The sequence below is a fragment of the Corythoichthys intestinalis genome, chromosome 17 (assembly GCF_030265065.1).
Source record: "Corythoichthys intestinalis isolate RoL2023-P3 chromosome 17, ASM3026506v1, whole genome shotgun sequence".
NCBI classification, from domain to species: domain Eukaryota; kingdom Metazoa; phylum Chordata; class Actinopteri; order Syngnathiformes; family Syngnathidae; genus Corythoichthys; species Corythoichthys intestinalis.
The window spans coordinates 5,867,898-5,882,117 of record NC_080411.1 but is presented as its reverse complement, the minus strand read 5'-3'; the positions used below and the strand labels follow the sequence as shown (position 1 = coordinate 5,882,117).

Genomic DNA, 14,220 nt, shown 5'->3' with positions numbered 1-14,220 from the left:
GTCTGCTACCGTATTTTTCGGACTATAAGTCGCACCAGCCATAAAATGCTCAATGAAGAGGAAAAAAACATATATAAGTCGCACTGAAGTATAAGTCGCATGTTTGGGGGAAATATACTTGATAAAATCCAGCACATAGAACAGATATTTCATCTTTAAAGGCAATTTAAAATAAAAATACAATATAGAACAATATGCTGAATAAGTGTACAGTATGATAATGTTACATGATGCATGAACAACAAAATGCGAACGTGGCCAGTATGTTAACGTAACATAGCTATTAAGAGTTATTCAGATAACTATAGCATAAGGAACATTTAAACAAGTTTAGCAAACCATCAGTTTCACTCCAAAACACCAAAATAACATGTGAAATGATATAAAAATGTGTTAATAATTTCACACATAAGTCGCTCCTGAGTATAAGTCGCACCCCCAGCCAAAGTGTGAAAAAAACTGCGACTTATAGTCCGAAAAATACGGTAGTTTAAATGGCATAAAATGCTAACTTTTTAACAATGCTCTTAACAAATGGTTCAGACACGCATTCCCACAGAAATTGGCTAAATATAGCTGTAAACTAAATTATGAATGCATTAAAAAAAAAAAAAAAAATCGCTCAAATAAAAACTTTGCTTATGTTTGTCTTAACAGGGAGCACCTGGATTCAGCTATGTTAAATGAGGCAGACTAGAAGGCAGTGTATCCACCCAAATCATTAAAACTTAATGCAAACACTTTCAAAATAAACCATTACAACGCCAGTTTAAATAAACGAATACTCGAAGCAGCAAAATTTTATTCGAATCTTTTTTTCTAATCGAATACTCGAGTTAATCGATTAATCGTTGCAGCACTAATCGAGTTAATCACTGCTTAAAAATTCATCGTAATTAATCGCACTTCAAACCATCTCTAAAATATGCCATATTTTTCTGTAAATTATTGTTGGAATGGAAAGATAAGACACTAGACGGATATATACATTCAACATACTGTACATAAGTACTGTATTTGTTTATCATAATAAATCAAGACGGCATTAACATTATTAGCATTCTGTAAAAGCGATCCATGGATAGAAAGACTTGTAGTTCTTAAAAGATAAATGTTAGTACAAGTTATAGAAATTTTATAATAAAACCCCTCTTCATGTTTTCGTTTTAATAAAATTTGTAAAATTTTCAATCAAAAAATAAACTAGTAGTTTGCCATTGTTGATTTCAATAATTACACAATGCTTAAGCCCATAAATTCAGTCGCACCGAAGCACCAGCAGAGGGAGACAAAAAACACAAGTAACAAGTTGACATGTCACTGTGCTGTCACGTTAATTGCGTCAAATATTTTAACGTGATCAATTTAAAAAATTAATTACCGCCCATTAACGCGATAATTTTGACAGCCCTAGTATTAAGTATCCGTATGAGCCAAGAACACACTTCCATACGGTGTCCTAATTTTTTCACATGACTATGTTATTATTTTTTTTATTGGTATGATAAGCAGGCCCCATTAGCTCACGCTAGCTTAGCCACTCCATAGCCCTGAAACGAACAAATAACAAACTGCACAAAATTTGTTGAAATCAACTCCACCGACTAATTAAACTCGAAGATTACGGTAATGTCAAAAATTCTGAACTTCGCCTTTAGCCAACGTTGGCTCCCTACAGTCTATTAAGAAAACAAAAGTATCCATGACGACAGTCAACCTGCACGCTGTGTCATTTATTTGGCTTTTAGACGTACAGTACATCTAGTTGAGAAAAAACACAATAGCCTCCTAAACAAACAAGAGCATCGCTTCAAGGCTACCACATTAAAAAAAAAAGTCATATCAGTCCAAACTAGAATTGAGGGGGGCAGAACTGCTTACATCCAGAAAAACCAGGATGTTGGAAAAAATAAAATTAAATATATCAAACTATACCACATGCATGCACAATTATCTAGCAACACACGACAGATACAGAGTTTGCTTCCATAAATCAAGTCGTGTACACTTTGGACATCCAAGTTGTTGAGGGGAAACGATATTAAAACCCACAAATACAGATTTTCTGTGTGCAAGATACCTTTTTTTTTTTAGCAGTGCCCCTTCACGCCTGTAGCTCTGTTGAGAAGACAAAATAATATTTCAAAAATAACAATACCCCCACCCAAAACAACAAAAAAAACATGCACTGCAGGTCAATAAAGAAAGAAAATACACATGCGCTCCACTAAGGGATTGTCATGACCCTAAACAAACTGGTGGAAAAATGCACATCACCCAAAATGGATGACAAGGAGATGATTGTCCATAAAAACTAACCAAAAAAGAAGAATAATTCATACTCAGATTGCAACTAATCATTAGTTGTAAAGCAAGTCAATTCAGAAGTTGCAACATGATCATTACATGTGAAAACAAGATTTTGACGTGAAACAAGCTGTCAAATTTAAGGATCGCTAAGATTCTGGGGGAAATGGTACTTTAAAATCCTTTTACGCGGTGGCCATCAAAACAAACAAAAAAAAGGGGTGGGGATCAACTCCCCAAAAATTCGTAATATGAAAACAATTTTGCGGGTAAATTTGGTCATTTTACAAGTGAAGTGTATTGCTGCCTGAAACAAAAAAAGCACAGTAGCACATTTTTTACATTACAATTATCATGTTTTTAGATGATTGTATCAGATTTTAAAATAATTTATCACATTTTTGCACGAGTTATCCAGTTTTCACATAACTGTGACATTTTTGCATTATAATTATCGCATTTTTACATGAGTTTCACATTTTACCTCAGCGTGGTTGTATAAGGTTTACAGATAATTATAAGGTACAAATTTGGTAATTAGCATGTTTTACCACAGTTGTGTTTACATGAAAATTGTCACATTTTTACATAATCATCACATTTTTTTAACATTATAATTACATTTTTAGTTGAATCATGTTTCAGATAATGATCACATTTTTACGTTTTAATTATCCAACTTTAACAATTATCACACTTTTACATGATAATTATCACATTTTTACATGAGTTGTCACGTTTTGACATGATAGTATCACGTTTCAGTTAACTATAATGTAAAAATGTTATAATTAGCAAGTTTTTACATTATCACATTTTTACATAATTATCCCGTTGTTACATAATTATCCATTTTAACATGAGTATAATTTTCTCATTTTTACAATCCAATGATCATTTTGACATGATAGAATCACGTTTACACAATTACATTTTTACAACTATCCCGTTTATATGTGATAGTTTCTCGTTTTTGCATGATACTATGTTTTTTTTGAGTGGCAGCAATACGCTTACAGATATGGAGCTGTAATTTTATGGGGGGGGGGTTTAATCTGTGAAAATGAGTTACCACTTTACATGTAAATGTAATTTTACAGTGAAAAAAAAAAAAGCCTGTCACGCCCCCACAAAAAATCAATTTGATGCGACTAGATTTACTCACCATAAAAAGATGATTTCACCATTATAAAGTTGTATTTTATCAGGGTTGGGGGCATTTCAGCGTATATGATGAAAAAGAGATGATTGTCGACCTCCACCTGGAGGACGGAGGCTGTTATGGGAAGGGGAGGCGTGTCCAATATTTCCTTTTTAATTGTTCAGGTTTCGTCTCCATCGACCATTCATCCGTCAAAACTCAAAGAAAAGGACACGTCGAGTGAAAAAAGTACAGCATCGAGATGGAGTTAGCTCGGGGGTTTATTTACATCCGGGAGGGAAGGGGGGCGGGGCTCGAAAGGGTCTGCGGACCCATCGCGTCAGTAAAAAGGCAGCCTTAAATTAGTCTTCTTTATACACAAAACAGTCCTGCCTGTTTGTCCGTCCGTCCGTCCGTCCTAAACGGCGGTGCTGAGGGACGACGGCGAGGCGTCGACGGGCGGCGCCGAGTCGTCCTCGGCGTCCACGGGGGTGTCGGGTCCTACCAGGAGGGTGCCGCTGTCCACGGAGTCCTCTCGGACTTGGCCGGCGGGGGCGCCCGGGGCTCGCCGGAGCACGTCCGTCGGCGGTACGGGCGGAATCACCGGCACCCCGCCGTGTCCTGTAAACATAAACCTTCTTTTACTAACAACCACAAAGATGTCAAACCCGAGGCGGCCGGATACGGTCCGTTTCGTTTTCCCCGCGAATGTCAATCATGTTTCTGTTGTCGTAAATTTCTGTAGTCCTTAATGAAATATCCAAGACTACAGAAATCATACAAATTACTGTTTTCTTTAGGCCCATTTTTTAAATTTTACATCGATTTCACAAGAAATATGTGCTCGTCTGTCAATGTCCATTCAAAATACAGTAGTTGGATGCGCTACCGTCATTTTCGGACTATAAACCGCTACTTTTTTCCCTCATTTTGAATCCTGCGGCTTATAGTCCAGTGCGGCTTATTTGTTGATTTATTTGGGTTAATAGGTAACACTTTGACATGATTATGACACTATCATGGCCGTTAATGAATGCTTATGACAAATGTCATTAAGTATCATCTGGCAAATTATGTCAGCAACATTCCATATATGTCCAGCTCGGATCTTTTGCATCTATTCAAAAGTGAGATAATTTGCCGGATAACACAAAATGCCATCTGTCATGATGTCATTAATGCTCTTGGCAGTGTCATGTCATAATTATGATGGTCTTATGACAGTTTTAAAATACCAGAGGTAGCAATTGATGAAACAACTGGAAGAGTAACTGAAGAAATAATTAGCACAGAAAACAAATTTGGATTATTATTTAATATTTGTAACACTACAATGCATGCTAGGAGGCACGTTGGATGACTAGAGTGTTGACAGCAGGTGGTAGCAGAGGTTGACTGTCCCGCCCAAAGGAGCAGTGATGGCTAAATGGAGGTTCTTGAAGCAATAAAGCTTTGCAGCCAATTGGTTCAAAGCTTTATGGTGGCTCATTTGGTCTTATGATAGTCTTATGATGCCGCTGTCAAATAAAGTGTTACCAATTAATATATTTTGGTGTAAATATCCCATAATACAGTGAGGACAGCTGCGGCTTATTGTCCAGTACGGCTTATCTATGAACAAATGCTGTTTTCGTGTCAAATTTGGTGGGTGGCGGCTTATAGTCCAAAAATTACGGTATATAAATACTCTCCATTTACCAATTATTTATTTACTTTTGGAGCTAATGGTTTTAATTTTACAGACGAAAACATTTTTAGAGAGCGTCGACTAAAACTAGGCTGAATTAGTCTTGAGTTTTCGTCGACAAAAACTCGACCGAGACAAACACATTGTGAGATAACTAAAATATGACTAAGCCTAATAAGTATTATCGAGCAAAAGACTAAGACAAAAATTAGAAGGGCTGCCAAAAACAACACTGCTATTAGGAGTGTCTCAAAAAAGAGGATTTAGAAGGATTTATTTAACTAATTGTTGTTCCAGTGCTGGCCATAAGTATTGGCACCCCTGCAATTCTGTCAAAAAATGCTCAATTTCTCCCAGAGAATGATTGCAATTACAAATGCTTTGGTAGTAATATCTTCATTTATTTTGCTTGCAATGAAAAAAAAAAAGAGAGAATAGGGGAAAAAAATTAAATCATTATCATTTCACACAAAAAGTCCAAAAATGGGCCAGACAAAAGTATTGGCACCCTTTGAAAAATCATGTGATGTTTCTCTAATATGCGTCATTAACAGCCCCTGTAGCACATAACAGATGGTGGCAATAACTAAATCACACTTGCAGCCAGTTAAAATGGATTTAAGTTGACTCAACCTCTGTCCTTGTGTGTACCACATTGAGCATGGAGAAAAGAAAGAAGATGAAAGCATCCATGAACTGGGTCGTAGAATGCCGATCTTGGCCGGCGGTCCGCCTCCTTTCGCCAGTCTTTATAAGTTAAGGTGACAGTTCTTATTGTGGTAACATCGCCTAAGAAATCGCCAGCTTCGTCAGGTTTCAATTCATTTATTCCATCAACTCGCCGAGTGTCCACTGCTGTTGACGCCAGAATCGAAAGTAAAATAGTGCTCTACCGATGCAGGCAAATCATCTGTTCTGCTACTATTGGATCTCAGCGCCGCATTTGACACGGTTGATCACAACATACTACTCAGCAGATTGGAACAGTGGGTAGGGCTTACTGACACTATTCTTCAGTGGTTCACATCCTATTTACATGATAGGGATTTCTTTGTGTCAATTGGAAACTATCAGTCAGAACGAACCAAATTCACGTGTGGAGTCCCTCAAGGGTCAATTCTTGGACCACTCTTATTTAACATCTATATGCTTCCGTTAGCTCAAATAATGGAACAGTATGACATCTCCTATCACGCCTATGCAGATGACACACAACTGTACATTTCTGTGTGCCCACATGATTATAGTCCCTTAGTCTCCCTGAGTAAATGCATTCATCAAATCAATGAATGGATGTGCCAGAATTTTCTCCAGTTAAATGTGGAGAAGACAGAGGTGATCATTTTTGGGCCAAAAAATGAAAGGTCAAAGATAAGCAGCCAACTTAGCACAATGTCATTTACAGCTACAAATCAAGTCAGAAACCTTGGCGTAATTATTGACTCAGACCTAAAATTTGATAGCCATCTAAAGTCCGTCACTAAATCCGCTTATTACCACCTAAAAAATATAACCAGAATTAAGGGGCTTCTGACTCAACAAGACATGGAAAAACTTATGCATGCATTCATTTTCAGCAGATTGGACTACTGCAACGGTATATTTACAGGTCTTGATAAAAAATCAGTCAGGAAGCTGCAGCTAGTACAGAATGCTGCAGCCAGAGTCCCCACAAATACAAGGAAGCTGGACCACATTACACCGGTTTTGAAATCGCTACACTGGCTTCCAGTGAGTCAAAGGATAGACTATAAAATACTACTGCTCGTCTACAAAACACTTAATGGCCTTGGACCAAAATACATGCTTGACTTGTTAGATTCCTATGAGACATCTAGAACCCTAAGGTCGTCTGGAACGGGTCTTCTGCATGTTCCAAGAACAAGAACCAAGCAGGGTGAAGCAGCATTTAGTTATCATGCTCCTCACCTCTGGAACAAGTTACCCGAACGTCTGAAGTATGCTCAAACTGTTAGCTCCTTTAAATCAGGGCTAAAAACGCTTTTGTTTGGCACTGCATATCCATAACTGTCTATATATTTCAACCTACCTGCCTTCTATTCCTCTTGTGCTTATCTCCATTGCTGATTTCAATGATTATTAGTAGTAGTAGTTTTTGCTTTATTTTTATTTTTGTTTTATTTTTATTTATTTATTTTTATTCTGTGATTAAATGCGATCTTTTGTCTTGGTTTTTACGTTGTGTTGATTTAAATGTGATTTTTATGGTCTTCATGTGGTGTAAAGCACTTTGAATTGCCTTGTGTTGAATTGTGCTATATAAATAAATTTGCCTTGCCTTGCCTTGCCTCTCCTGCTCACCGTCAGCCCCGCGGTGCGTTCAGGTACAGCAAACAAAGTCCGCCACATTAGAAGCCGATTCGTTACATTATTACAGGTACTGTACTGTATTATTGTTATTATTGCTATCATTATATTATTGTTATTCTGATTTTTATTCATATTTTATTTATTTTGCTCTTTGTAATTGCTATTTGCAATAGTAACAGCAGTATTTATTTAGGATGTAGTGTGGGTTTTTGGGCTGTGGAACAAATTATTGGAATTAAAATGTATTCTTATGGGAAAATCCTGCTCGACATACGACCCTTTCGACTTACAAACAAGCTCCTGGAACGAATTAACTCCGCATGTAGAGGTACCACTGTATTACACATGGAACGCCATAGCAGAAGATAGGAGGGGAAACATTTTCATTTGCCCTAGATACTTAAATTATTAAGTGGAATTTTATTTTTCTTAAAAAACACATTTTATTTCTTCTGAGTTTCTGTGCAGTATTAATATTGTTGTCTTTTACTTAAAAGAGGCATGGTCTATTGTTTTTTTATTGTTTATTTCCTAAAAAATATTTTTGAATTTAAGAGTAAACATTTATTGCGTTTAAATGGGTGTACATGATCTATTAATATATACTGTATTCTCACAGTGTTATTGTAATTTTTTTTTTTTAAATTGGGGGGGTGCAATAATATCGCATATCGCAATAATTTATGAAATAAATTATCGCACACTAAAATTTGTTATCGCGACAGGCCTAGTTACATGCTCTGGCAGCAAATGACTTAACAATTGTCTTACTGAGGTCCACGTAGAGGAGGCTGTCGGGGTTGATGGAGGCCTCGTAGGGAGGCGGGGGGTCGTCGGGGTGCTGGATGTCGGGGTACTTGTAGGCGGCGTAGGGCGGAGGGGGCTCCTGGAAGTGGAAAGCGCCTCCCTCGCCGTCGTCCGACAGATGCAGCGGGGTCAGGCCCGTGCCGAAGGCGTCCGGCCCGTAGTCGAAGCCCGGGACGCGTCTGCCCAGGTTGAAGTGATGCACTGCCACGGGCAAAACATAACCGTTCTTTATTACAAGCAATCAAACCAACAGTGTGAAAATAAAGACTGAGTTATACTTCTGCTGCAGACCTACGCCTGCCAGGCAAACCAGATTTACAACCCTTCGCTGTAGCCTGACGCGCATCTCCACAATTTTCTGACTGGTCGACACGTCAATAAGTGGTGACGTGGCGCAAATGGACTGCGATTGGTCCGCTCAGACTTTTGTTTCTGGTTCAGCGCAAAATCACCGCCATTTTCAAACACAGTGTTCCTACACGCAAAAATGGACCAAATTGACGAGAGTATCATTGAAGAGCAAGTACGACAACTTCTACAATGTCTCATCAAGACATTATAAAGATTACCAAATGGCAAGGTCAGCGATTGCATAAAAAAATGGAAAAAACCACCGAGACAAGTACAGTAATTTTCGGACTATAAGCCGCTTTTTTCCCTCATTTTGAATCCTGCGGCTTATAGTCTATCTTATTTGTTGATTTATTTGTGGTAACACTTTGAGCATTAATAGCATTAAGTAGCATTAATTTTAGGGTATTTCTGGGGTCACTTCATGCTCATTTGTCTTCCTGTGGGGTTTAGTATTTGGTTATTTTTTTTCCCATTGGAAATGAATGTGAAAGTTTTTGTCAAATTATTGGGGTAACTGCATTTTGGCAAAAACTACAACTTTTGTGCGCCTCGATTTCCTGATTTTTTTTTTTTTACGTTTAAATGATGCAAATCAGATTTAAAAAAAAAAAAAAAAAAAGGATCAGATACATTTTTAAATGTTAAAATTTCAATGTTTTTGCAATAAGAAATGATCATTTTTCTGAGTGTGGAAAAACCAGTGTTTTCGCCACAACTGTAAAGAGCAAAATCGTAAGAGAATCGTGAATTTTTGGGACAATTCAAAGTTGGAACTAGGGGTGTGACAAAATATCGAAATTGTAATATATCGTGATACTTTGTATCCTAAAAGGTTATCGATATGCTCCTGCCAAGAATCGAGATATCGTTTTAAAAACGTGTCAATGTTTAAACAAAAAACAAAAAAACAAAAACAAAGACCAACAAGTTACTACCAAAATCTTCCACCATAATAGTGTCTCAGTTAATTCTAAGGCTGCTATTGACGGTGATCAACACCCAATCCATTTAGACTGGGAACGTTCAAAACTAGAGCATTCACAGTCATTTGGTCCGATTTTCGGGGCATTTAAAGGTCACTTGCTGTTCACTTCACACAACAAAAGAACAATTGGTCAACTTGCATAGCAAAAATCCGCTAGCTTAAATGCTATAACATGCTAACGCTTTTTTATAATGCTCTTAACAAATGGCTCAGACACATATTCCCACAAAAAATGGCTAAAAAAACCTTTAAACTACCGTATTGGCCCGAATATAAAACGACCCAGATTATAAAACGACCTCTTTTTCAAGACTCAAGTTTGAAAAAAAGACTTTTTGAACACCAAATTAACTTTTATACAGAAAATAATTACAGTATATCCGAAACAAATGACATAGCAATATATTTGAGAGAAAAAGCATGCCATTTTGCCTCATTCAAATCTTAATATCTGAACATTTAAATATGTAAACTAAAGTGCAATCACATTCGTAAATGAATGGCTTCTGGTTTTTGAAATGTAAATGAATCAATCTATTGTGATAAAACAACAAAATTGCAATAGCCGCATTAACCATCAAAGTGAAGTCTAACTGTAGTCTTGAAACAAATCTGAATAAGGAAAAACATTGCAATAAATTAATGCAAACTGTTTAAACTTGTGAGTAGCTGAGATCTATCATGACAGAACATCGCTTCAATGATATCTGGCGCCATCTAGCGTTGTGAATGGGTATAATGTCTAGACCGCGAATATAAGACGACCCACTCTATTTCAGTCTTATTTCAATGCAAAAAACACCGTCTTATATTCGGGCCAATACCGTAATTTACGAATGCATTTAAAACAATCATCTCAAACAAAAACTTAGCTTATGCTGGTCTTAACAGGGAGCAGATGGATTCAGCCATATGAAATGAGGTAGACTAGAGGGCCGTGTATCCACCCAAATCAATAAAAATAAATGCAAACACTTTTTAAAAATACCCCATTACAACGCCACTTGAATTAAACGAATACTCGAAGCAGCAAAATTTAATTTGAATCTTTTTCTTATCGAACACTCGAGTTAATCGATTAATCGTTGCAGCACTAATTCGAAACCAGAGTATTCGCAGTCATTCTGTCCGATTTTCGGGGCATTTACAGGTCGCTCGCTGTTCATTTACAGGTCATTACCTATTGAGTTTGAGTCACTGCCTGTTCATTTGGGTGATTCCTAGGTCACTTCCTGTTCTGTAACTCAAAATAAACAGGAAGTGACCCATAAAATACCCCAAAATCTACAGGAAGTAACTGAAAATCAACAGGTAAATGATCTTAAATGGCCCAAAATGACCTCATTGCCTGCCATTGGCTGCCACTGACGGCCATAGACGTTCAAATGGATTGGACGTCTACTAGTGATAAACTCATTCCAATTCACAGCGGAAGCTTGTTTTTCTGTTTATTAGTTGTTTGCAAAATATCCTAGAATAATTTCCTGACCAATGTATCGATAATCGTTGTATGGTTGGTGGACGGGGAAAAAAAAAAAGCAAATATTCTACGAAATACGGCCGCGAATGTGGATGTCTTAGCACTCACGGTTTCCCCCGATGAGCGTTTCGATGCGCTCCCGCCGTCGCTGCCGTAGCCGGTGCACCATGAAGAGCAGCAGAGACAGGATGAGGAAGGACGAGATGCAGCTGACGATCAGACGCATGCCGCTAGCCATGGAGTCGAACAGGCTGTTTCCGTCTGAAAGCCGAGAAAACGGCCGGCGTTAGAGCGCAAAAACAGCCCGTTTGGCTAGCTAGCGAAAGCTGGCGACGCGGTACCCGGATCCAGGCACGTGAACTTGCAGCACTCCTTGGGGTCCTTGCGGAAGTGCTGACACCCCTGCGGCCTCTCGCACAGCGCCGCCACACACATCTCGGGCTCGCCGTCGTGACACGTGCAGCTCAGGCACGGGTCGTCGCCTTTGGGAGTGAAATAGTAGCCCTCGCCCACCACGTTGTCCTTGATGTCCACGCACGTTTGCTCTGCGGAAAAAACGCCTACTATTACTTAGGCCCGCCAACCACCATAAAGCAACTTCTGATTCAAATAAAACGGGACCTTTTTAATAATCTGATAAAACCAAGAGTGATGGAAGAAAACTATTTTATTCATAGTAATTGAAACCATGCCATTTAAAGGGTACCACGGACTTAACTCATTTGCTCCCAAAAACGTATAAATACGTTCTATTTCTAATTGTTTCAGTGTCCCAGAAACATATTTATATATCTTTTACGTTTTTTTCAACAAGAGACATCTCTAGGTTCTGATGCAACTTGGTTCCAAAGCACAATGCTCAAAATCCATTTTAAAGCAATAAAACTGGCCACTGGAGGGCAGTAGCGCATTTGGTAAGAACTCATATCGGACCATGAAAGGAAATGAATGAAGAGAAATAGTCAGGAAACGGAAGTTGGAAGACGTAAGAAGTAGGGTTGTTCCGATCATATTTTTTTCCCCCCAATCCGATCCCGATCGTTTTTCATCATCATTCCCAATAATTGTTCCCAATCATATACATTTTGGCAATGCATTAAGAAAAAAATGAATAAAACTCAGACGAATATATACATTCAACATACAGTAAATAAGTACTGTATTTGTTTATCATGACAATAAATCCTCAAGATGGCATATACATGATTAACATTCTTTCTGTGAGAGGGATCCACGGATAGAAAGATTTGTAATTCTTAAAGGACAAATGTGACTTTGTATATTGTGACTAAATATTGCCATCAAGTGTATTTGTTGAGGTTTCAGTAAATGATACTGTAGCCATTTAACTGTTGTGCCCAAATGCATGATGGGAAGTGCACCCATGACTGTGCGTAGTGGTACCAATTGATATATCTTCTCTGCATTGGGAAATAATATAGGGTGCTAAGAAAAAGATCAATTACTACCTGTCATCCCCACATTGCTTCCCACGATATTTCCAATCGTACGGGAGAGGGATTGTAAGGCTTTAGCCAGTTAAAAAAATGCTCCAAATACTGCCAAAATTCACTCTACTCATTTTACGCTGCCTTTTAGCTCTATATATAGGTAAAACGGCGCCATTACAGATTGAACACGACAATACGTGAGTGGGTCGTGCAGCGCATGCGTTAATTGCTTTAAATATTATAATGTGATAAATTTTAATAAAAATTTATTACCGCCATTAACGGGATAAATTTGATAACCCTACCTTAAGCCTAAACTAAAGACTCTGGATGAGTGTAACATATTATGTCTGTAACGTTAAATACAATTAGAAAACGATTTAATTAGAAAACGATTTAATTAAAAAGTATATTTATATATATTAAAAAAAGGCATGTCCGATATTTTTTTGCCGATTCCGGTACTTTGAAAATGACGTGATCGGACCCGATAGATCGGCACATCTGTAATAAATATTTTCTATTTTTAATTGTTTCAGTGTCCCAAAAACACATTTATACGTCTTTTACGTTTTTTTTAACAAGAGACATATCTAGGTTCTGATGCAACTTGGTTCCAAAGCACAACGCTCAAAATCCATTTTAAAGCAATAAAACTGGCCACTGGAGGGCAGTAGCGCATTTGGTAAGAACTCATATCGGAACATGAAAGGAAATGAATGAAGAGAAATAGTCAGGAAACGGAAGTTGGAAGACGTAAGAAGCGTTAGAAAAATGTGGAGAACGATGTAAAACACAAGGTACATGCCCCACAAAAGTTCCCTAGGTGAATTCTGTTATGAGGTAGTGGTCACTACAAAAGAAAGATAAAAAAAATCTGTCTTGATGAGACAGGCGGCGATGAAGGAAAAATTTACCCCGTCTGTCGATAGAGCCGCGGCCACAACAGCGTCATCCCTCAGTTCAATAGTTATGTGTAAATAAATTGTTACTTTGCTATCAAAAGCTCTACTTGTCTTGTTGTTTACGTTATTGTGTAGAAGGAAAACATTATTCAGATGTCTGGGATGTCACAAAAGCAAAAAATAGCTGTGTTAAAGTCAAAGTTATGTTTGAAATGCATGCTTTTACAAAAAGCTCAATTTCTGTTTTTTCACCGTTTCACCATTTTCACCGGAGCAACCCCCTTCGCTCCCGGCCATTTTACTGGATTTTGACTGATTTTGCAAGGCCCACTGAAAATTCTGTTCTATTGCTATATAAACATGGAACTAAGCCTGTCGCAATATGCAATAATTCCATTTATCGCGCGGTATATAAAAATGAAGACTGTAATTTTCCCGCTGCGATTTATCGCCTCGCGTGCACGTGCGCGCACGCGTGCGTACGCACTTGCGGCAGATGTGTGGCAGACGTACTTGACAGCGCTGTTTAAAGTTCAGCTTCCTTGTTGCCAACTACGCAACATGCTGGGATGAGGACTCACTCTGTTTTATTGACTTCTGGGTATGTTCGTTTTATATATTTGAGTTTGAGTGACCGTCATTCAATGGAGGGAGGCAGGGCCGAGTGCACTGTCGGCGCACAGCAATGAGTGAGCGGAGTGAGGAAGAGGACGAACCAGTCAGCAAAATGTTTCTGGAGGTTGTTTCAACAAAGATGGCCAACAGAAAAAAT

The 14,220-nt window shown here is 38.1% G+C and overlaps 1 protein-coding gene across 2 annotated transcripts in view; it reads right to left on the bottom strand.

The window, feature by feature from the left end:
• Positions 1 to 1,712: 1,712 nt before the first annotated feature.
• Positions 1,713 to 14,220, bottom strand: part of dgcr2 (DiGeorge syndrome critical region gene 2) — a 28,920-nt gene continuing 16,412 nt past the window's right edge. For both annotated transcript variants that reach the window (XM_057818784.1, XM_057818785.1), the window contains 4 exons: positions 11,434 to 11,637; positions 11,201 to 11,353; positions 8,238 to 8,474; positions 1,713 to 4,069 (listed from right to left, as the gene is read on the bottom strand). In XM_057818784.1, the coding sequence (XP_057674767.1) occupies positions 3,867 to 4,069; positions 8,238 to 8,474; positions 11,201 to 11,353; positions 11,434 to 11,637 (797 nt within the window). In that variant the 3' untranslated portion in view covers positions 1,713 to 3,866. The remainder of the gene's footprint in view (positions 4,070 to 8,237; positions 8,475 to 11,200; positions 11,354 to 11,433; positions 11,638 to 14,220) is intronic.